A 22788-nucleotide genomic window follows, 5' to 3' on the forward strand; every position below is an offset into this window, starting at 1 on the left:
CTTCTCTTATCCCTCAGCTCTGCCCCCCCCGAGCGCTCTGCCACAGTGGCGACCTGCCAGCGGACACGGAGTTTTTACTCCAGCCCCACAGCAGACGGTTTTATTGCAGCTTCTGTCCCGGGCAGCCAGGATTTCATCCCCCTTGCAAACGGCTTTTCCAAAAAACAGCCCACACATCCTGCACCACGTGAAGTTCTGTAAAGCAGTCTCGTTCAGGTTTGGTTTTTTTAATGTCTATTTTTTTAATTTGTATTTTCCTGTTACATTATCGCTTAGGATTGATGAGGAACCTCTATTGTGCCATGCTTATTCTCCATCAGAGACGAAAAAAAAAACCCAAACCAGTAACCAAAAAACCCCTACGCCACTGCTATATGAAATCTATGGGACTAAAAAAATCACACTTTACATAATTTCAGTTCCGCTGTGCACGGCGTGACGAATTTAATGAAACATGGTCTTCCAAATGTCACACATAGACAATTCCCTAGGGAGCTCTCCGAGTAAACAAGCCACTCTGGCTTACAGGCAAGTCGTTATAGAGTAAAAGCTAACGTTTAAAGGGAACCGTGACATTTTAGTACACAAGGTGTAAGCTACAATGAATTAAGGCGGGTTTTGAAAAAAGAAAAATATTGCTTTATTTCATATCAGAACAGCAGGAAAAAAAAACAACAAAACAAAACAAAACACCACCACACAAACTACCGTGCATGTTTCTCTGTATTTACTCAAAAACTAGAACAGAGATAATTACTTTAAAATGAGAAGAAACCTTAATAGCTTTCGGCCTAATTAAGTGCTTAATAGTCTTTTTATAGACCTGTCAGAATAATGGTTAGGGTAGGGCATATATAAGGCGTCCAAAATCATCCCCGGTACTTTAACGTGACATAATTTCCCTGCTCGGGAACAGTATATCCTAGTTTGGCAAACAAACAGCGCTAAATACAAATACCACTCACCGAACCGAATTAGTGTGAACGACTCTTTTAGTGAATACGTGGGTGGCTCTTAAAAGAGCCTTTAGGTTAAAACTGACGATCCGGGACGCTCTACTTGGAGCTGGTGTACTTGGTGACAGCCTTGGTGCCCTCGGACACGGCGTGCTTGGCCAGCTCGCCGGGCAGCAGCAGCCGCACGGCCGTCTGGATCTCCCGCGACGTGATGGTGGAGCGCTTGTTGTAGTGCGCCAGGCGCGAGGCCTCGCCGGCGATGCGCTCGAAGATGTCGTTGACGAACGAGTTCATGATGCCCATGGCCTTGGACGAGATGCCCGTGTCGGGGTGCACCTGCTTCAGCACCTTGTACACATAGATGGAGTAGCTCTCCTTCCTAGTCTTTCTACGTTTCTTGTCACCCTTCTTCTGCGTCTTGGTGACGGCTTTCTTGGAGCCCTTCTTGGGAGCAGGAGCGGATTTAGCTGGTTCCGGCATTTTACAAGTCCGTCACTACCTGTCTGCAGCAGGAACGACGTAAATACAATAGCGGCGACGCCTCTATTTATAGGGACGGTATGCAAATGAGATTACTCAAGGCTTTTCCTGTCTATTGGACAATAAGCGATCATGATGTCAAACCATCTGGCACCTTCGATTGGTCACTATTTCTTCTGTCTTCCCATTGGTTAATTTCAGAATCCCAGACTCCACCAATCAGAAGTCTCACCGAACCCCAGAAGGAAGGGATAAAAAGGCAGGGTGTCAGCTCTTGGCGCACTTTTTCTGATATTGCAGGTTTTTGCGTTTTAACGTAGTTTGTTGTTTTACTTAGGCTTTTTTTTGTTGTTTTATTATTTCCGAGGTAGTTTAGAGTTATGTCCGGCCGCGGGAAGCAGGGCGGGAAGGCGCGGGCCAAGGCCAAGTCGCGCTCGTCGCGGGCCGGGCTGCAGTTCCCCGTGGGCCGTGTCCACCGGCTGCTGCGCAAGGGCAACTACGCGGAGCGGGTGGGCGCCGGCGCCCCGGTGTACCTGGCGGCCGTGCTGGAGTACCTGACGGCCGAGATCCTGGAGCTGGCGGGCAACGCGGCCCGCGACAACAAGAAGACGCGCATCATCCCCCGCCACCTGCAGCTGGCCATCCGCAACGACGAGGAGCTCAACAAGCTGCTGGGCAAGGTCACCATCGCGCAGGGCGGGGTGCTGCCCAACATCCAGGCCGTGCTGCTGCCCAAGAAGACCGACAGCCACAAGGCTAAAGCCAAGTAAAGCTCCTTCAACAAACAACCCAAAGGCTCTTTTCAGAGCCACCCCCATTTTCCTAGAAAGGGCGGGAACACTTGAGACTCCAGATATTTCCTTATTTATAAACCTTTTTATATGTGGTATCATTAGATTTCAAAGAATGTTTCTGGAACATACATTACTTTTTACTTTTTTTTTTTGCTGTTTGGTGTAGGTCACTGCATTTTTAAGAAGTCAACATGCTTATATAAACTTTCTCAGTCTCACTTTTTTGCAAACCTACCAAAAGAACCGTTAGAGTTTACGAGATCAGTGACAGCAGGAAGGCCTAAGAAGAGAACTTGAGAGCACGGCAAGGGTGGGCTTGTTATCTGGCCCCTCATGTTTTGAGTGGGGCGAAGCACCCCTAATCCCGGCGGAGGTGGACTGTGGCGGCGGGGGGCAGGGTGTCTGTGTGCACCCGCCTGGAGGGGCGGGGCCGGCGCCAGCCAATCAGGGTGGAGCGCGCGGTTTTCAAATCCAGGGTGGGATGGGGTGCCTTTCCCTCCCGGCGCAGCTGCTGCTGCCCCTATTTCGGAATGGAAAAGGAGTCCAAGTGCTTTCTGCATAGTGGCTGCTTTCTTTTTCTGTCTCCTCCTGCGATCTTATTTTTTTTTTGCATATTTGTACTTTATCTTCCAGGCAATAATGAGAGAATTAAATATTTCACTGGGATGCTCTCCTATAACTAAGCCAGGACTGTTTCCAAAGGACAGGGTCAGTAAATGATGGGGGAGGTGGTGGTGGAAATCATAATGGAAGATCACACGTTAAAACAAAATAGGCTAAAGAGTGCCTTTTCATAGCATCTGAGTTCCTGGAGAATCACTATGAATAGTCACATGTGAGGTAGAGGATCATTGTGTATCAGTCTAGACTTAAACTGATGTTTCTGTTCTTTTTCATTTTGATTACATGAATGCCTTTTAAAAGTGCTGCTTGGTTTATCTAGAAAATTTTCATTTGACAGTAACGACTCCTGGGCGCTGACTTCTTTGACTCAGCAGCACCTTTTGGTGCTGCCTTTTTGGTCCTTTTGGCCGTGGCAGCTGCCGGCTTCTTATGGCTTGGCATTCTTGAGCTTGAGAGCCCCTTGTGCTGCGTGGAGGTGGTCATGGCCTCTGTGATCACCGCGGGGTGATTGGGGCCCTCAGGCTTCGGAGCTGCCTTCGGCTTCTTGGAGGTGGGGGTTGGAGTGGCAGACTGTCTCGGGCATAGTCAGAGACAGTTTTCAAAAAGGCGGGGGGGGAGCATCAGGGAATCAGAGAGAGACCGGAGGAGCCTCGATGATCCACCCCACTGAAAGGTAGTGAAGGCTTCTCTTCCCCTCTGTGTTTGATTTTCTTCCACTGTAAGGGACACTGCATTCCTTCCGTTGTTTTGTATATATTAGTAAAATAAGATTTTATTTCTTTTTCTGTAGTGTTTTATGCGGAAGAAAACAAAACTGGCCAAAGGAGACCCAGGAATGCACTGCCGGGAGCCTCCAAATGCTCCTGCCCGCAGGCCTGGGGAGTGTTTTCTTTGTTCTTTAAAAGTGCCCCTTGAGAAATAAGTCGAGGAAACTGTACTGCTTTTTACAGTTTCCTCCCCCAGGAAGCAGAGGAGTGAGTCATTGTGGTAATGTGTTAATCGAAAATGTTTTTCAAGCAGAGGGAGTGCCTGGCTGAAGTGTTGCTTGGAAACAAGATGAGAATCGTGGGAATAGTTTTAAACAATATTTGCTTCTTACACAATTTTCAAGTTCTATTCTTTTTATGTTTGCTTGTGCATTTGTTTGTTTGGGTGTGTGTGTGTGGTTTTGTTAGAAGACTACTTTTTCTCCCTTTTATCAGCCCTGTTTCGTTGAAAGAAATTGCATTAGGTATTAATCATCTACCATTCTGAAGCAAATATTTGAAACAATATTAACGGCAGGATTTTAGCTATTCTGAAATTTGAAGCTAGAACTATGTTTAAAACACTTGAAGATTATTCTTTTGTTTAATAATCTCTGTTTCTTGTACTCAGTATATTAAGCAAAATAACCTTCGGTTGGTGGATATTTATAACAGGTGAACAAGACTGCATGGGTCTCAAACAGCATACTGATTTGTAGAAGGTTCTGATTGGCCTATTTGAAAATCCCATGTTTTGAAACACAGGCCTCCCGGGTTTCATTTTTGCCCTCAAAAGCAAGCTGTGAGGAGGGAGCATTTCTCTCTTTTCAAGAGAAATGGTCACACTGAAGTGCTTGAGAAGGAAGTATGTCTGGATTAGAGGAGGAGGGATTTTCCTCACTGATGTATGAAAAATCACTTGAAAACACAAGTATTCTAACGTTTTTATTTTCAAATGACGTATGGACAGATTGAAATCTAGTCTAAGGTATTTTTAATTATCTTTCTCACTAGAATCTCAATAATAGTAAACCACAGGCTCACAATTTTTTTTCTCTGCTTTTCTAGCCATGTTTCCCCTTTGAGACTTGCATGTACAGAGCTTAGTTCCCTTTCATAGCAGCATATAATTTACATTCTGTTTTCTGTGCCACCAATGGTAATTTCACATTTTTTACATGTTTTTATTAGTACAAGCAAACTGGTGAGTTCTGTATACAAAATCCTCTTTTTCTTCAGCTAAAATATGACTGGAATATTTTACTACAGTTATTGCATATCCTTGTTTCTCCTGACCAGCCATTCACACTTAATGTAGAATGGCAATATGTTCTTCCTTATGTAACTATGCTTGTTATAAACTAACACATCTTTTGTCTGCATATCATAGTTAAAGAAAAGTTTTGTATATATTAAAATAGAAGAAAGAAGTGTATTGTAATACCTATTGACTTATTAGGTAGATTAGACATTAAAAAGTTTTCTTTAAAACCACAAGTATTTTATTTCATTTGAGATGCAGAATTTCTGCATTTTCCAATTTTCTTTCCAACTATTCAAACAACCTAAGCTCTCAAACAGATTTCTACACAAAGGAGGAAGGCTTCAGATTTAAGAACAATGCATCAGAGATGCTGGTGGTCATGAAAAGACATTTAGTGTCATAGATGACCTAAACTACTCTTGATCTTTAAATCCAAACTTATGCTTTAAAGTACAAGCTATGGCACAGGTAGTACAATCTCTCAGATATCCTGGCCTCGATAATGTTCTTCAGCCTGTAGTTACTCTGTAGTTCTGCTTTTTCATAAAGCACTAGGAGATAAAATGCTAGGTAATATAAACAAACAAAAAACCCAAACAAACAAAAATCCAACAAACCCCATACTTAGCTGCAGAAATATTCCCAAGTATGCAGACAAATAAGTGAAATAGACTGAAGGGTAAAATAATATTGACACTTTGGTTAACTTCATCATAGTGGCAACGGTGTATGGGAAGTGCCCTTAAATGTTCTTTTGCTTCAAAAAGTCTTGCTCGTGTTTTTGTTGAAAAGGCTATGCTCTTTCACTCTGTAACAACATGTGGACAGCATAAAGTCATTGTCCAAAATCCCTTGATTTGAAGCAGCTTAACACAGTCTTAGAGGAAGTTGACGTAACTCCTCCTCCCTTTCTGGGGCAGAAGTTGCTTTAAGCTACTGTATCTACCAAAAATGTAGGCAAGTTAGAGCATATGCCCACAAAAGCGAATGGAATTGTTTGCCTGCTACTGAGGGTAGATCCATGAAACTGTGGGCTGTTCTTTGTAAAACTTATTTGAACATTTTATACAGTCTACGCAAAGGTTAAATATTTACAGGTCTATTCATAAATTATGCTAATGCCTAATGCCTCTTCATTCAAATATTTATTTCATTTAGTACCTTTCTACAATCATACATAACAAACTAAAATATTGTCAAGTAGGAATATCTTACAAATGTGGTGTAATGTATAGAATTGTTCTGAATAGTACCATCAGCAATTAACTTTTCATACTTCTGTGAAAACAGGCCTGCTTAAACAACAAACCAGTTAAAAAAAAAAAAAAAGTTATTTATTGTAAGGAGCCGTTCAAGGAGGAATGTTGTTTTTGCAACTGGTCTGGCACCTGACCCCAGTGGAGTGGAGGACTGAAAGACATCTGGCTATGAGGCTATGAATCTTTAATGCAAAACAAAGTCTCTTCAAGCTAATCCTGGAATGTAAACTGATTACTCTATTTGAAAAGTTAAGCTACGGAACAGGGTAGCCAGAGATCCAGGAATCCACACTTAAAATCAATAAGGTGGCGGGGGGGAGGGTGTTAGAATTAGATTAATGAAATAGGTAAACTGAGGCAGGCATCGGGTAGTCTGTAAACCCTGTAGTACTCAACTAATGGGGAACAGGGGAGGGAATTTGCAGCTGGGATTAGGGTGATATAAGCAGGGGCTTTTTGCCCTGTTCCATGTGCCTACTATTAGGTAGGACACCCGGTTTTGCAAAATAGTTAACAAAGTATGCTCAGAAGAGATCCTGCCTGAGCTTGTTATATTGGCAAGGCGATCATCTCCTACATTTACATTGGTTGTAGTTTTTTTCTCAGGTATACAGTGTGGGATCAATTTAGCTACTGGTAAACATGAAAGAAACTCACATGTCTCCATTCACAGTTTCAGAGGCACTGACGTTTTGAAAATCTGAATGACAGGAGTGAAGCTTGAAAGTCAGTTGCATTATATAGCTGTAGAAACGCAGCGAAAATCTGCATTTGCAGTTTGCAAGTAACAATAAATGCTCTGAGTGTACATAACATTAACATTTTGCGGACTGCCATAAATCGCTGCTAATTCCTTGGACGTCTTTCTCTCTGCATCTTCCGATCGATCGGTTTGGGAGATTTTCCATCTCGCCCCGCACCGTGAAGCAGCTGTCGGAGCGCAGCGGGGAGGGGCGGCCACAGTCACCGCCCGCCCGGCGCCGCCGCGTTCCCGCTGCAGCAATTTTTGACCAATCCTGCCCAGAAAGGAACTTCCCTCCCTCCTCCTCCTCCTCCTCCTCGCCCTGTCTCCCTCTCATCTTCCTCCGGTTACCTTCTCCGCCATCCCTCTCCAAGTCATTTCCATCTCGTTAATCCGCAGGCATGGAAGGTGAAGCTGCTGAATGACCCCGTGGTGCGGTGATGGGCAGCCCGCATCTGCTGTTAAAACCAGCCCGCGTTTTTAATACCTCGTGCACCGACTGTTGGTTTTAACTGCTTTTTATATTGTGGCTGCTGCCGAGGGTACGCAAAAAAAAAAAAAAAAGAAAAGAAAGACTTAACTGTTGAGAGAGCTAGAGGCCATCTCGCTTCATAAACTACTTATATAAGGATCCCGTGATCGTTAGAGCACTTCCCACCTTGTTAATTCTGTCCTAGAAAACCTGATGCATGACTGCATGGTACAGAAACAATGCTCCCATACTAACTAGGCTGATGCAAACAAACCTTTTTTCTCCCCTCCGGATGGCATCTCTATGTGTCACTTCTTTAAGAATTCAGTTGTTTCAGGTCTCTGCACTCTGCTTATGAATGATATTGGTATTGACATATGGGGACGTATTTCAAACAGAAACCAAGCCCTTTCCTCTTCCTACAGACACTGCAGCTTTCTCCTGTCACGGAACTTCCTCTTTTGTCTCCTCAAGTAGTTTGTGAAAGAACCATGGAAATACCTGCACAAAGCAGGATGCTAGTAACTTGGAAGCCTTGAAAACAAGTCGTTAAACAAATGAATAGGATTTTTTCTTTGGGGAAGTAGTTTTTGTTTGGAGGGGGGTCAGTTCTTTGTTTGGTGTTGGGGTACTTTTTTACCCTATGGTAAAACCAAGCTGATCTTCAGGAAGTGTGTGCTATTAAATGGAAGATGATACCAACAGGGATCAGTTTTGAAGTCTCTTAAAAGATGGGAACTGTTTACCACCAGTATTAGGAAGTGCTTATAGTTATGCAAGCATCTGTGTTCTCCAAAATTGATTTATATAGAGGAGAGAGAGGGCTCCATCCTCACATTGTCATTCATCATTTTCAGGTCCTCATTTAGAAAAAACCTACAGAGATAAGGAGCCCATTTACTTAAAGAAACCACCTTTGATATTTAGGCAGTCTTTCTGACCTCACTAACATTTTGCCTGGTAAGTAACTTTATAATTAGATCAGTCCTTAGTAAATTTGACAGCTTTAGTCTCTGACCTTACAGATAGTAAATATAAGCAAGACCATCTTCACCCAGTAGTTGTTTCTGTTCTGAAAGTGTCCTAGTATCCTCTGTAGAGAAGCTGGTTTAGACCTTAAATCATCTTTATGGCTTTTCTCATAACTTTCTTTTCTAGTTGCACTACATTTTTTTAAAAGGCCAGAAATGTGCACAGTACTCAGGGTGCAAATATTTCACACAATGTTGCAATGGTACAAACATAGAATATCCTCTGTTCCACTCTCTTTTCCTCTTCTGATGATTCTTGGCATTCAAATTATTTTCATTGTAGTGCTTCTGAGCACAGAACAAATTTTTGTTTAGTTATTTTTTTATTGTTTTCAGATGCATTAGTTTTTTTTATTAGGATCAACCCAGAGCGTGCAGTGAAGCTGGAAGATGGTGGTGAGAGAGTTCTGAAGACTGAATCGGGGATCGGGGCAGGAGGTGAATGAAACTGAAAAACAAGGTTAAGCTGATCAGAATTCAGATATTCCAGGGGCAGACTGAGCTGTGAGGTGCAAAATGTGGGATTATATTTTATACTGAAGGGGTAACCACCAGTCCTGTCTTCAGCCTCCTGGCAGTGTAGACGTATAAGGTTGATGGCCTGGGCAAAGGCTGACAGCTTGGTGTCTCCATATGAGTAGGACGCACAGAGCACGTGCTGTAATTAAAAAAAAAAAAAAAAGTGATGCAACTTACAACAATAATTTATTTTTTCTTTTTTTACATGGAATTAGACAACTTCTGTAATATTTTCATCATGTTGATTGTCACTCTAAGAAAAAAAATCTCCATTTTTACTTGGACTTCTGCATATCAGATGATAGTCTGAAAACAATTACATTTCCCTAGGAAGATGATGCAGGGGATTTTTAAGGCCTTTCCCTCACAAATGTCTCAACTAAGTAAAATAGCACATTAATGAAAAGATTCTCCTTTAGAAGGTGAAGCAAATCTGTATCTCCACTTTGCAACATTTCTATCACATACTTTCATCTGGTTTAAAAAAAGAAAAAAACCAAAACACATGGTATAAATTTTCTAAGTTGATATAAATTCTTCTGATTACCTGAAAATACATATGCTGGCAGATCTGCTGAGAAATCAGCAGCTTCTTCCGATAGCAGCTAAACACTTCTCAAAAACCCAAAGATCATTAAAAACAATTTTTGAAATTCACAGTTTGCAACAGCTTCCTGAAGGGGGTGGTTGGCATTTGGGAAGGTCAGGAGCATTGGGTGGAATGGCAGGATGGGAGATTGAAAGCTAGTGCAAAAGGGGAGTGGTACAATCTTTTGTGACATAACTAGAGTGGGAAGAGGAGTCATTTTTCTGTCTCCTTCCTGCCCTCAACCAACCTGCTCCTTCATTCCAGTGTGCCCTGGCTGCCTTTCCACATCATGTGAGAGACACCTCAAGGCTCTTCCAACTAATGCTGCCTTGTTTGGAAGAGGAAAACAGAGTTTTTCACCCTTCTCATACTGTCTTGATTAATGGAAAAAGCCAAAATGTAAAAAAAAAAAAAAATAAAAATTATTAATGAATAGTTCACATAGTGACTTGTTGGTTCTGAGTAATAAAATCAATGGAAATGAACCACTAGGACTGAATGACGAACCCTGGCGATAAAATATGAGACCAAGATGTCATATTAGGAAATGTAATGTTACTCCAGATTCCAATCAATACGGATTGCTCAGAGCTCCTTCCATCTTTTTAAGAACATTCAAAGATCTGGGCTCCTGTAAACAGGATGTATGCCTTTCCTTTTGGTTTAATTTTGTGGAGTGTCCCAACATTTAAATGTTACATAAACTGTTATTTTATACCTACCGCTGCCAGTGAAAAGTTTAGAAAGATGCTATACACATATATTATGCTAAAAAAAGAAAAAAAAACATACACACACAAAAAAAGAAAATTAAACTGTAATGCAATAATCAATTCTATCTGCCTGTACATTGTTGTCATATCTACAAAGATTCTGTGTAAAATCAGTGACAATAAAAATTAACCCTTTAGACCATCAGTGATTTTTAATCCCTGTTGAAGATAAGCTATTACTTAGGTCAAGAACAAATCACGGTATTCACTGTTTTGGTTCTTCAGCTGGATTGTTACTCTTGAGAAGTAATGACCCTTAGATGAGAATGAAAAGTTGGTTGTTATTTAAGGAAGTTTAATTTTGAGACAATCAAGAAAGTATGATGTAAAAATAGCAAAGGTTAAATTTCATGGAAGAAAAAAAAACCCACAAAATAAGTGCCACAGAAAGAGTTCTAGTGAAATAAAAAGCAATGAGAAATGGATGCTAAAAGGGAGTGCAACTTTTTGACAAAATACCAATTAAAGCCAGACATGGGAGTTGAACAGAGCACTTTGTAATATCTGTTTTCACTATATCACATAAAGAGAATTGTTTAAGTGGATAATGTACAAGAATATTAACACTTACACTGTTTTAAGTCACTAGGTGTAATGAAAAAAAAAGGTATAGAACAGATGTGCAAAAAGTTATGTGATTAAAAAAAACATGTCAGAAGAGAAGAGAAAAAATAATTCTCTCACCAGTCCCTAAGAGAACATTTGAATCTAGACAAATAGAGAGAAAACACTCAGTAATCACTGCCAAGGAAAATGTGTATAATATCATATATTGAGATAAGTAATAGGCAAAGTGCACTATAGTTTTGCAAAAGCATCAGTGAGCTCTCTGTTGTGTTCTGTTCATGCTATAACCTTTAAAAAGGAAGAAGAAGAGGATGCATATTGATTCACTTTTTTCTCAAACAGTAAGTTAACTGAAAACAATGTGTGAAGACACAGTGATTCTAATATAAACTGAAGAGCTTAATCTGTGTTAACAGCATCATGAAGATTGATATGCAAAGATAAATGCATTTATACTATTTCTGTAGAAAAAAATCAGGTGATATTTATAAAGGCTGATATAAACATTACCAAGCTGGCTATCTACAAATGAAAATAGACTTATCAACATGGTACCCAAACAGTCTGAATTAAATAACATTAATAACTAGAAGACTAAAGAGAGAGGAAAACAAATCCCAAAACAGTCCCCCAAAGAAAGAAAAAAAATCTTTCAAGGGATGAAAAAGCACAAACAATTAAAAAAACAAACAAACAAACAAACAAACAAAACAGTTTGAAGGAAAAGGGCTGCAAAACTAAACAAGTAAAACCTTCCCGCAACCTGGATGCATTGTATTAATGGAGATCCATTAGGAAAAGGGAAAAAATGGGAAGAATCAAACAAAACCACCTGAGCAACCAAACACAAAAGCCAAAACCACTGTATTGTATGCAGATATAATTAACCAAGCAAAAACGCCTGACAGGAGGGTAAAGAAAATGCATGGAAAAGCATTTATTTGATTTACCTCCAAAAACAAAGTAAAAATATCTTCAAATACACATTCACAGTAAATTTAAGAACTAAGACAGAAAACGCAAAAGAGAATGTGTGCACACAAAAGGTTCAGCAGCTTCTGACAGCAGTTTTGCCTCTGGAAGTGGCCGTAGCAGCTCCCACATCATGACCTAATGGAGCCAACAGGCCCCTCTACAAAAAACATCATATTCCCACGAAACGATAAGCTGCTAACACAATATACTGGAAGCGCTCAAGGCTCAACAGATATTCTTAAAACACAGAGCTATGCCAAGGGGAACGTTACGCATAGGGACCTTTCCAAAGTCGGAAATACTGACTAACCACAACGGCACCACGGCACCTCCGGGTCCCCCCCACCGGGCCCTTTGTTGGAGCGCAGCGAAATGGCGGCGGCGGAGCGCGGGAGGGGCGGCGGAGCGCGGGCGGGAAGCGGCGCTCCCGGCCCCGCCGCCCCCATTGGCTGGATTTTGCTGCAGACCCGAGGCCGGCGGCGCCCGGCTGCGACACTGGCACCGAGCGACGCAACGACGGGACCGGGAAGCCGGGCCGTGCGCGACCGGAAGGAGGCCCCCCGCCCGGGGATTTGCTCCCGCGATGCCCAGGCCGAGCCGGTGGGGGGAGAGGGAGGTGTCCCGGCGCAGGAGTGAGCACGGTACCGCCCACCCCCGCCGCCTGTCGCAGGCGATGGCGCGAACGTCCCTGGCCGCAGGGGGAAGGGCGCGGAGATGAGCCCGCCCGTGCCCTGCCCCGCCGCAGTCCTCAACCAGGTCGGACCGCCGGCAATATAGAGAGGTGCTGGCGCGGAGTTGTGCCACACGCGGCTTAGAGTCGAGTGAGTGTAGAGCTATGTCAGGTAGAGGCAAAGGCGGGAAGGGGCTCGGCAAGGGGGGCGCCAAGCGCCACCGCAAAGTGCTGCGCGACAACATCCAGGGCATCACCAAGCCGGCCATCCGCCGCCTGGCTCGGCGCGGCGGCGTCAAGCGTATCTCAGGGCTCATCTACGAGGAGACTCGCGGAGTGCTGAAGGTCTTCCTGGAGAACGTGATCCGCGACGCTGTCACCTACACCGAGCACGCCAAGAGGAAGACCGTGACAGCCATGGACGTGGTTTATGCCCTTAAGCGCCAGGGACGCACCCTCTACGGCTTCGGCGGCTAAACTTAGTTGTTGGGATAGCTTACATTGTTAGAACACAAAGGCTCTTTTAAGAGCCACCCACACTTACAAAAAAGAGCTGTCATCGCTATTCCTTCAGGTTGCCATTAAAGGTTGGGGTCTGGGGGTTGGGCTTTACGCTGCTATCTACCGGCTGTAGGAAGTGCTGCCCGCGGTCTGTCTCTGAACCCTCCCAGCTTCAAGCAACAGGCGAGTTTGAAAACGGGTGGTGGAGGGTGTCTCGATTGCTTTCCCGAAAAATAGTGGGGAAACAGTGGTTTTCCTTGACTTCTGGGCACAGGAGGAAAAAAAAAAAAAGGTTCTGAAAGAAAACTGATGATTTTCGTTTTCATTCATCCTCCTCTTCCCCTCCCCACCCCCTTCACTCCCTCACTCCGTTCTCCTTCGAAACGAGAATGGAGGGGACAAGCAAGCGAGAAAAACAGGAGATCGGGGAAAGTGCCACAGCGAGAGCTGCTCCGCGGCCGCCGGCTTTAGAGCAGCGGCCTCACACGGGAAGCTCATGAAATGGCGGCGCGCTCAGCTCTGCCAGTCGGGGAGTGGGGCGGGACAGAGCGGGAAGGCGCACGGAGAAGCACCAGCTAAGAGCACCCGGAGCACCCCAGGCAGTGCAAAGGGAAGAGACCGCCAGCCCTGCCCGAAAACGCTTTCCCCTTACTCCCCCTCTTCCAGCTAAAGGGATGCCTCCTCTCTAAGCACCGCTCCCCACCCCGCGGCACCTCTAAACAGGGAACCGCAGTCAGAACCGCCAACACACGCGGGTCCAGGAAAGGGGCGTATCCCACGTTCCCTGCAGCCCCAACCTCCCCGTTATCCCAGATTCAGCACTGCCGCCAGCACGGGAAAGAGCACTCAGCACAGACTGCCTGTACCTGATCTGAAAAACAGAGACACAGCTCTCTCCGGTGGCCATGTGGTGGCTCTTAAAAGAGCCTTTGGGTTTGGTGCTGGCTGGGCAGGAGCCTCAGGCACGCTCGCCGCGGATGCGGCGGGCCAGCTGGATGTCCTTGGGCATGATGGTGACGCGCTTGGCGTGGATGGCGCAGAGGTTGGTGTCCTCGAACAGCCCCACCAGGTAGGCCTCGCTGGCCTCCTGCAGCGCCATGACGGCCGAGCTCTGGAAGCGCAGGTCGGTCTTGAAGTCCTGCGCGATCTCGCGCACCAGGCGCTGGAAGGGCAGCTTGCGGATCAGCAGCTCGGTCGACTTCTGGTAGCGGCGGATCTCGCGCAGCGCCACCGTGCCGGGCCGGTAGCGGTGCGGCTTCTTCACGCCGCCGGTGGCCGGCGCGCTCTTGCGGGCAGCCTTGGTGGCCAGCTGCTTGCGGGGCGCCTTCCCGCCCGTCGACTTACGCGCTGTCTGCTTCGTACGCGCCATTTCACTGCGGCGTATTACACTCTGAGTAACACAGAGTACCAGCGCCCGCGACTCTCATTTATAACGGCTCGCGGCCCCGCCCTCCAGGCTCTGATTGGTTCGAAAAGAGAAGAATTTAATTGGGTAATTCCAAACATCTTCTAAGCACTGCGGTAACTGAAGGAGCCGCAAGACCCAGCCCTTATAAAACAGCAGTCGACCTTTTCTTTATGTTATTCTTTGAGGTATTTTGAAGGCCTTTAAAAGATTTATTTCTCTATTATTTGCTCTTCTTTTTTTTTCCCCTGAGTTTTTTTTAGACTCTACATCCTGCTTACCGAGTCCATGTTTTAAGTGTATGATATAATAATGCATATTGATTTAACTGCTAAAAAGCTAAAGTAAGCATGTGAGTTTTGCTTTTGGATTGCTAGTACAACTATCGATTCCTCTCGAAATATTTTCCTAAATACTTTATAAGGACAACATAAGACTGACCTTCCTTTAATATGCTCGGGTCTTGCTAAGTAAAAGAAAAAAAAAAAAAGAAAAAAGAAAAAAACCCCACAAGTCTATGCTCAGATTAACCTAAAATGTTATGTTTTAGTTTTACTCGATTTTGGCAGCATAGTCCATCAGTAGATTGCATAAGAAGAACAAATTTATTCAATACAGCAATTAACAAAGTGGGTTTTTTAAAAAAAAAAAAAAGTCGCTTTCGAACAAATGGAAGATGAAAAAAGTGGGCTTGTGATTTAACTATTAAAGAACTCGTTTCTGCACAGAGAGGGTTAACGCGGGATTTTCAAATTGGCGCAATGAGGTGGGCCGTGCTCATCAGCCAATGAAAAAGCAGAGCTCGGATATATAAAGGAGCTAGAGCCTTTGCCATTGTACAGTTCCAGTTTTTTAGACTTCGCAGGCTTAAGGTGGAGCAACACTAACAATGGCCCGTACCAAGCAGACGGCGCGTAAGTCGACGGGCGGGAAGGCGCCCCGCAAGCAGCTGGCCACCAAGGCTGCCCGCAAGAGCGCGCCGGCCACCGGCGGCGTGAAGAAGCCGCACCGCTACCGGCCCGGCACGGTGGCGCTGCGCGAGATCCGCCGCTACCAGAAGTCGACCGAGCTGCTGATCCGCAAGCTGCCCTTCCAGCGCCTGGTGCGCGAGATCGCGCAGGACTTCAAGACCGACCTGCGCTTCCAGAGCTCGGCCGTCATGGCGCTGCAGGAGGCCAGCGAGGCCTACCTGGTGGGGCTGTTCGAGGACACCAACCTCTGCGCCATCCACGCCAAGCGCGTCACCATCATGCCCAAGGACATCCAGCTGGCCCGCCGCATCCGCGGCGAGCGTGCCTGAGGCTCCTGCCCAGCCAGCACCAAACCCAAAGGCTCTTTTAAGAGCCACCACATGGCCACCGGAGAGAGCTGTGTCTCTGTTTTTCAGATCAGGTACAGGCAGTCTGTGCTGAGTGCTCTTTCCCGTGCTGGCGGCAGTGCTGAATCTGGGATAACGGGGAGGTTGGGGCTGCAGGGAACGTGGGATACGCCCCTTTCCTGGACCCGCGTGTGTTGGCGGTTCTGACTGCGGTTCCCTGTTTAGAGGTGCCGCGGGGTGGGGAGCGGTGCTTAGAGAGGAGGCATCCCTTTAGCTGGAAGAGGGGGAGTAAGGGGAAAGCGTTTTCGGGCAGGGCTGGCGGTCTCTTCCCTTTGCACTGCCTGGGGTGCTCCGGGTGCTCTTAGCTGGTGCTTCTCCGTGCGCCTTCCCGCTCTGTCCCGCCCCACTCCCCGACTGGCAGAGCTGAGCGCGCCGCCATTTCATGAGCTTCCCGTGTGAGGCCGCTGCTCTAAAGCCGGCGGCCGCGGAGCAGCTCTCGCTGTGGCACTTTCCCCGATCTCCTGTTTTTCTCGCTTGCTTGTCCCCTCCATTCTCGTTTCGAAGGAGAACGGAGTGAGGGAGTGAAGGGGGTGGGGAGGGGAAGAGGAGGATGAATGAAAACGAAAATCATCAGTTTTCTTTCAGAACCTTTTTTTTTTTTTCCTCCTGTGCCCAGAAGTCAAGGAAAACCACTGTTTCCCCACTATTTTTCGGGAAAGCAATCGAGACACCCTCCACCACCCGTTTTCAAACTCGCCTGTTGCTTGAAGCTGGGAGGGTTCAGAGACAGACCGCGGGCAGCACTTCCTACAGCCGGTAGATAGCAGCGTAAAGCCCAACCCCCAGACCCCAACCTTTAATGGCAACCTGAAGGAATAGCGATGACAACTCTTTTTTGTAAGTGTGGGTGGCTCTTAAAAGAGCCTTTGTGTTCTAACAATGTAAGCTATCCCAACAACTAAGTTTAGCCGCCGAAGCCGTAGAGGGTGCGTCCCTGGCGCTTAAGGGCATAAACCACGTCCATGGCTGTCACGGTCTTCCTCTTGGCGTGCTCGGTGTAGGTGACAGCGTCGCGGATCACGTTCTCCAGGAAGACCTTCAGCACTCCGCGAGTCTCCTCGTAGATGAGCCCTGAGATGCGCTTGACGCCGCCGCGCCGAGCCAGGCGGCGGATGGCCGGCTTGGTGATGCCCTGGATGTTGTCGCGCAGCACTTTGCGGTGGCGCTTGGCGCCCCCCTTGCCGAGCCCCTTCCCGCCTTTGCCTCTACCTGACATAGCTCTACACTCACTCGACTCTAAGCCGCGTGTGGCACAACTCCGCGCCAGCACCTCTCTATATTGCCGGCGGTCCGACCTGGTTGAGGACTGCGGCGGGGCAGGGCACGGGCGGGCTCATCTCCGCGCCCTTCCCCCTGCGGCCAGGGACGTTCGCGCCATCGCCTGCGACAGGCGGCGGGGGTGGGCGGTACCGTGCTCACCCCTGCGCCGGGACACCTCCCTCTCCTCCCACCGGCTCGGCCTGGGCATCGCGGGAGCAAATCCCCGGGCGGGGGGCCTCCTTCCGGTCGCGCACGGCCCGGCTTCCCGGTCCCGTCGTTGCGTCGCTCGGTGCCAGTGTCGCAGCCGGGCGCCGCCGGCCTCGGGTCTGCAGCAAAATCCAGCCAATGGGGGCGGCGGGGCCGGGAGCGCCGCTTCCCGCCTGCGCTCCGCCGCCGCCATTTCGCTGTACTCCAACAAAGGGCCCGGTGGGGGGGTGGGGGGAGCGCGGACGTTTTAGTCTCGGTGCTTGAGGAAACCCACCCTTTTATACCGAGAGATGTGTAACATTATTAATCCACTTTTTTCTTTTTTTATTTTTTTCCCATGGGTATGACACTTTTTTTTTAGAGCATTGTCTACTTTTTTATACACTCCTGAATAAAATCTAGAATTTTTGTCTGCTTTAAAACATTTGGCATGTGTTTGTTCATTTTCATGTCTTCATCTTTGTCGATACATAGTACCTCAAAGTATTCCTTTTGCTCTTCGTTTTTTTCCACACTGTTTCACTTTTCAAACATGAAACATAGTATTTTTCTTAATTGTAGTTCTACAGCTACATTCACGGGAAAGGGCACATCATTTTATGAGTTGCATAATCTTAATCAACTTTAGGCATCTCAAGTGCGGAAATGTTACTTTGGAAAATGCATGGCAACTTCCTCGTTGTGAAGGACCAACATGCACAGTCACACTACACAAGCACCGATTTGCCTTCAGTTATTATAAAGCTGGTTTTTTTGAAGGATTTTGGTGTTTTGCTTAATTTCTGTTTGTTTGTTTGTCTGTGGTGTTTTTGTTTGTTTGTTTTTAGCTGGAAGGCTTAAACAAAGCAGTAGATGTTCAGTTCACCATAGCCACCTTTCCCCAATGGAGGTGTCAACCTGGGTGTCTTTCTACTCCATATCTTATCTTCACAAAATTTTTTTAACTGAGAATCTCTAGGATCTTTAGAACCTGGATCAACTGTCATTTTTGTTAGAGTTGTTCAATAGATGTAAAAGGATTAACATACTGGAGGGGCTGTATGTAAAAGCTGGGTGTAGTGTTTGAGTTTTCAGGGTTTTTTTTAATGTGTCTGTTTTCTGGATCTATGGACTTACACTTCTGAGCTTGCCCTGTATTATTCTACATTTTCTCTTTCAGATCAGTGCAACAAAAGTGACAGCCTTCAATTGCTATTGTGGAGACAGAACTGGAGATCCTATGCCACATTGTCCCCAAGTGGCTTGTCAAGTCATGGACTTTTACAGATGTTCACACGACAACTTCCGTTACCAGGCAGAGGTTTTCTCAGTGAACTGCTTTTCCAGGTAATGTTTATGCCAAAAGAAAGTCACCAGGTTCACAGTGTATGTGAGGAGTTAAATCTTTAGGGGTGGGCCACTCTGGCTTCTCTTCTTGCTTTGCTGAAAAAGAGAGAACTACTTTTCTTTTCTTGAAAATGCATGTGCAGCTCCCTCCTGCCTTATCAGGTTTTCTCCAAGATGACCAAGCTGCTAAAGGCACCTGTGGGGGAAACAGAGCAAAAGTAGATGAATAAGCACCCACCCAGCTCTCTTCTTGATGAGAGGGAACAGGGATGTGGGGTGGATGCACATGAAACTGGAGTTGCAGCATCACAGAGGCAGCATGAAGCTGCTCTCCTCAACACAGGTGGCTGTTCTTGTCTCTCCAGTTTGAGTGTTAAGCACAGCAGAAGCACTTAGGAGCAACTGTCACTCTTCAGGAAGGATAAAGCTCCCACTCTTTCCTCATCTGCCTCCCTTTCTTCAGACAGCACTATTTTGGATGTAGGCTGGAAATCTTGGTGAATCCAGAATTCTGCCCAGCGAAGGGGAAAACGCAGAAGCAAAACCAGTTTGGTAAGTTGACAGGTCTTTCTATTCCTAGCACCAGTATCTGGAATGTCTGTCACTGTCCTTAGAAATGTACTTGAATAATTAGTTCCTTGTGATTTGAGCAGTCTCACCAACATTAAACTAAATTTACATATGCCAGATACATTTCCTGTATAGGCCCATGGTGTCTTTTTTCTCTGATATTAAGAAAGTCTAGACTTTGAATAGCCCTTAAGAGTTCCAAAAGCAAATAGCATCATTACACTACTGCCTATGTGATACTACATGATATAGTCCTAGCTTAATTCAATCACAAACTAACCTGATCCCTTTAAAGTGGATTATAGCATTCCAATTTACTTATGAACAAATATATAATTGTAATTTATGTTGCCACACAGCATTGTGATTTAAAAATAAAATAATACCCTTTTTCTAAACATACAGGCTAGTACTATATTAAACAGCACTTCCTCTATTAAATAAAATATATTAGCACATCAGAATTCCTAATACTATAAAATCATTTTGGTCTGTTTAAACAATTGTATTTTCCTCTTGCACAATTCCATCAGCCTAACAAGAAAACAGCCAGAACTTCTGATTCACAATAAACTCAAAATTCAATTTTAAACCCATTATTTATTTTATTATCAGGAATATCTTGGGTTTTACTTACGTTAATCCAATATTTGTATTACTTCCCAAAAGAAGTCCACTTTCTTTCTGCTTATAAATTAAATCAGAACTTCCGTCTCATTTAAAGTACTGAAAAACATACCATGCTCTGTGGGCCAGATGAATTAATTTAAAACACAATTAACAAAGTTTACTATTCCAGATCCTCTATATGTTTTCTGGTTCTATTTTTCCCCTTCTACATTTGTCTTGTGATTGTTATAAATGTAGGCCATCACATGCAATATGCAGATATGTGTCCTATTGAAGAAAATAATAATTAAAAAAAAATAGCAAAATACCTTTTGATTTTCTCTGTTTTTTTGTAGGTTTTGGTTTGGGTTGGTTTTGAATTTTGTTTGTTTTTCCTGAAGAAGCCGCCGATAACTACTCTTTGCACAGATCCACCCGAGCAGGCAGCTGGAGGAGCCACCCGAGCCCTGGTGCTCCGGGGTGACCCCGGGGCGGGGCGGCGCCAGGCAGCAGAGGCCGAGCTTCGCCGCCGAACCTTGGGATTGAAACAGCTTGTTGTGATTAGCTGATAGGATTCGAGTTCTTAACCAATACTAGCGTGGGATTTGAAAAGGTCCAATTACAAAGCCGTCGGTACGATGTGTAACGTCACTGGTTCTGTTATCCAATAGAAGCGCTGATCGCTGAGGCCATAGATTTGCATAAGGCCCCTATAAATAGGGCGGTAATCGCGCTGACGGGCACTCCGGTGCTTTACAGCAACGTGAGAGATTTCGCCATGCCTGAGCCGGCCAAGTCTGCCCCCGCGCCCAAGAAGGGCTCCAAGAAGGCTGTCACCAAGACGCAGAAGAAGGGCGACAAGAAGCGCAAGAAGAGCCGCAAGGAGAGCTACTCCATCTACGTGTACAAGGTGCTGAAGCAGGTGCACCCCGACACGGGCATCTCGTCCAAGGCCATGGGTATCATGAACTCGTTCGTCAACGACATCTTCGAGCGCATCGCCGGCGAGGCCTCGCGCCTGGCGCACTACAACAAGCGCTCCACCATCACGTCGCGGGAGATCCAGACGGCCGTGCGGCTGCTGCTGCCCGGCGAGCTGGCCAAGCACGCCGTGTCCGAGGGCACCAAGGCTGTCACCAAGTACACCAGCTCCAAGTAGAGCGTCCCGGATCGTCAGTTTTAACCCAAAGGCTCTTTTAAGAGCCACCAAATATTTCAAGTAGGAGGGCTGAGTTACTCTGTGTTTGGGGAGGTATGTAAATAGTCTTTTTAAACGTGAGGCTTTCACTTAAAAGCTTGTACTAGATAGTTAATATTTGGAAGTTTAGAAGTGAGAAACTGGTGAAAAAGGAGCAGCGGCACCTTAGTATTTTACCAGTTCTCCGTTCACAGAATTTTAGTTCTGCCGGTGAAGGTAGGTGTTCTTTTTGTCTACAGTCTGTTATTACTTTTATTTTTCAAGGGTTTTTAATTCCTTCAAGTTTGGTAGAAAATACTAACTGCTAGTAAAAATTAATTTTCTGTGCATATACAGGTAGAATAATAAAAACTTTCAGTAACTAAACACTATGAAAGTTGCTTAGCTTTTTAGGTGTTGCTGACTTAGTTTTTCCTTTTTCCGTGCGTTCCAGTGTGCCCCCCGCCTCCAACACACTTTTCAGTGAAATAGCTGTCCCTACTAATTAGGACAACAGGGAAATATTTTCTATACGAAAGGTTTCCCTTTTTAAAACACCCATGTCTATAAAGTCTGCGTAGGATGGGTGTGAAGCTGAAGGCGGCTGGGGATGTGCAAGGTACGCGGAGGGCTGGGAGTACTGGAGGGAAGAGCCACATCTCTGTCCTGCTGGGCGGAAGCAGAGCCACGGAATCCCCCTTCGCCCCCGCTACCCTGGCCCCAGAGCGAGCGGCGCTCCCTCCAACTACGGGGGACGGCACCAGGAACAGCCGCGGGTGGGGGATGTGGGGTGGGGTCAGCGCCCTAAGGGGCGGGACCTGGCGGGCGGAACCAGCCAATCCTGACCTAGCGCGGCACTTTTAAACCGCCCCCCAGGCACCGCAGCCAAGGGGTATTCGCTGCTCTGCGGGGCCGGCGCTGCCGCTCTCGGCTGCGCCCGTCAATTAAGAGGGGGCGTGGAAAGCGCCGCTGCTCTCGCACCGCTCCCGCACGGCACAGGAGGAACACGATTCCTCTTTAAAGATTCCGGCATTCCCCTTGCAGACTGAACACGCACGCTTAAAACCGGTAACTTTCTTTCGCATGCATTCCTACCAAACCCCTTTTCAAAAATATTGTGCTGTTGCAGCTACCCCCGTGTTTCAGCTCTTTTTAAGATTAAGTGGGTGGCTCTTAAAAGAGCCTTTGGGTTTATTTAAATGAGCAAACTAGTTTCCCAGCCGTTTTACTTCTTTTTAGGCGCTGCCTTCTTCGCCTTTGCCGCTTTGGGCTTGGCTGCCTTGGGCTTGGCTGCTTTGGGTTTCACCGCCTTTGCCTTGGCTGGGCTCTTCACTGCTTTCTTGGGTCGGCCAGCCTTGGCAGCTTTTTTAGGGCTTTTGGCAGCTTTCTTGGCCGCGGTAGCCGCCGGCTTCTTGGCTTTCTTGGGGCTCTTCTTCACCGCCGCCGCCTTCTTGGGCTTCTTAGCAGCACTGGCAGGCTTCTTGGCCGCTGGCTTCTTAGGCTTGGCTGCCGGCTTCTTTTTTGTTACCTTCTCCTTTGCCTCGCCCGGCTTCTTGTTCAGTTTGAAAGACCCGGAAGCGCCGGTTCCCTTGGTCTGCACCAAAGTGCCCTTGCTGACGAGACTCTTAAGCCCCAGCTTGATGCGGCTGTTGTTCTTCTCCACATCGTAGCCGCCGGCGGCCAGCGCCTTCTTGAGCGCGGCGAGCGAGAGCCCCTTGCGCTCCTTGGAGGCGGACACGGCCTTGGTGATCAGCTCGGTGACGCTGGGGCCCGCGGGCTTGCGGGCTTTGGAACCGCCCGCTGCTTTCTTCGGCTTCTTGGCGGCGGCCTTGGCGCCGGGAGCAGAGACAGCGGGAGCGGCAACAGGCGCGGTCTCCGACATAGTGTCAGACGT

The 22788-nt window shown here is 46.4% G+C and overlaps 8 protein-coding genes across 8 annotated transcripts; 4 read left to right on the top strand and 4 right to left on the bottom strand.

Moving 5' to 3' along the window:
* Positions 1-79: 79 nt before the first annotated feature.
* LOC308044742 (histone H2B 8) lies at positions 80-1556 on the bottom strand. Its single transcript, XM_080351610.1, has one exon. It carries the CDS (start codon positions 1434-1436, stop codon positions 1056-1058), a length of 381 nt encoding a protein of 126 aa, XP_080207736.1. The 5' UTR covers positions 1437-1556; the 3' UTR covers positions 80-1055.
* Positions 1557-1787: 231 nt separating this feature from the next.
* Positions 1788-10331, top strand: LOC308044731 (histone H2A-IV-like). Its single transcript, XM_080351599.1, has 2 exons — positions 1788-2202; positions 9741-10331. Exons 1-2 carry the CDS (start codon positions 1817-1819, stop codon positions 9769-9771), a joined length of 417 nt encoding a protein of 138 aa, XP_080207725.1. The 5' UTR covers positions 1788-1816; the 3' UTR covers positions 9772-10331.
* Positions 10332-12626: 2295 nt separating this feature from the next.
* LOC308051851 (histone H4) lies at positions 12627-13554 on the top strand (the record flags this gene model as incomplete). Its single annotated transcript, XM_080362497.1, has 1 exon — positions 12627-13554. The coding sequence occupies one exon, from the start codon at positions 12627-12629 to the stop codon at positions 12936-12938; it is 312 nt and encodes a 103-aa protein (XP_080218623.1). The 3' UTR covers positions 12939-13554.
* Positions 13555-13920: 366 nt separating this feature from the next.
* LOC308053163 (histone H3.2) lies at positions 13921-14345 on the bottom strand (the record flags this gene model as incomplete). The annotated part of the gene is made up of 1 exon (XM_080363953.1): positions 13921-14345. The coding sequence occupies exon 1, from the start codon at positions 14329-14331 to the stop codon at positions 13921-13923; it is 411 nt and encodes a 136-aa protein (XP_080220079.1). The 5' UTR covers positions 14332-14345.
* A 911-nt stretch (positions 14346-15256) lies between these two features.
* LOC308052712 (histone H3.2) lies at positions 15257-15667 on the top strand (the record flags this gene model as incomplete). Its single annotated transcript, XM_080363306.1, has 1 exon — positions 15257-15667. The coding sequence occupies one exon, from the start codon at positions 15257-15259 to the stop codon at positions 15665-15667; it is 411 nt and encodes a 136-aa protein (XP_080219432.1).
* A 982-nt stretch (positions 15668-16649) lies between these two features.
* On the bottom strand, positions 16650-17999 carry LOC308048684 (histone H4; the record flags this gene model as incomplete). The annotated part of the gene is made up of 1 exon (XM_080357964.1): positions 16650-17999. Exon 1 carries the CDS (start codon positions 16959-16961, stop codon positions 16650-16652), a length of 312 nt encoding a protein of 103 aa, XP_080214090.1. The 5' UTR covers positions 16962-17999.
* A 2118-nt stretch (positions 18000-20117) lies between these two features.
* LOC308052901 (histone H2B 1/2/3/4/6) lies at positions 20118-21173 on the top strand. Its single transcript, XM_080363609.1, has one exon. The coding sequence runs from the start codon at positions 20496-20498 to the stop codon at positions 20874-20876; it is 381 nt and encodes a 126-aa protein (XP_080219735.1). The 5' UTR covers positions 20118-20495; the 3' UTR covers positions 20877-21173.
* Positions 21174-22119: 946 nt separating this feature from the next.
* On the bottom strand, positions 22120-22776 carry LOC308046173 (histone H1.01-like; the record flags this gene model as incomplete). The annotated part of the gene is made up of 1 exon (XM_080353881.1): positions 22120-22776. The coding sequence occupies one exon, from the start codon at positions 22774-22776 to the stop codon at positions 22120-22122; it is 657 nt and encodes a 218-aa protein (XP_080210007.1).
* Between the last annotated feature and the right edge of the window lie 12 nt (positions 22777-22788).

Source organism: Nesoenas mayeri (assembly GCF_963082525.1).
Source record: "Nesoenas mayeri genome assembly, chromosome: 1".
Lineage (NCBI taxonomy): Eukaryota > Metazoa > Chordata > Aves > Columbiformes > Columbidae > Nesoenas > Nesoenas mayeri.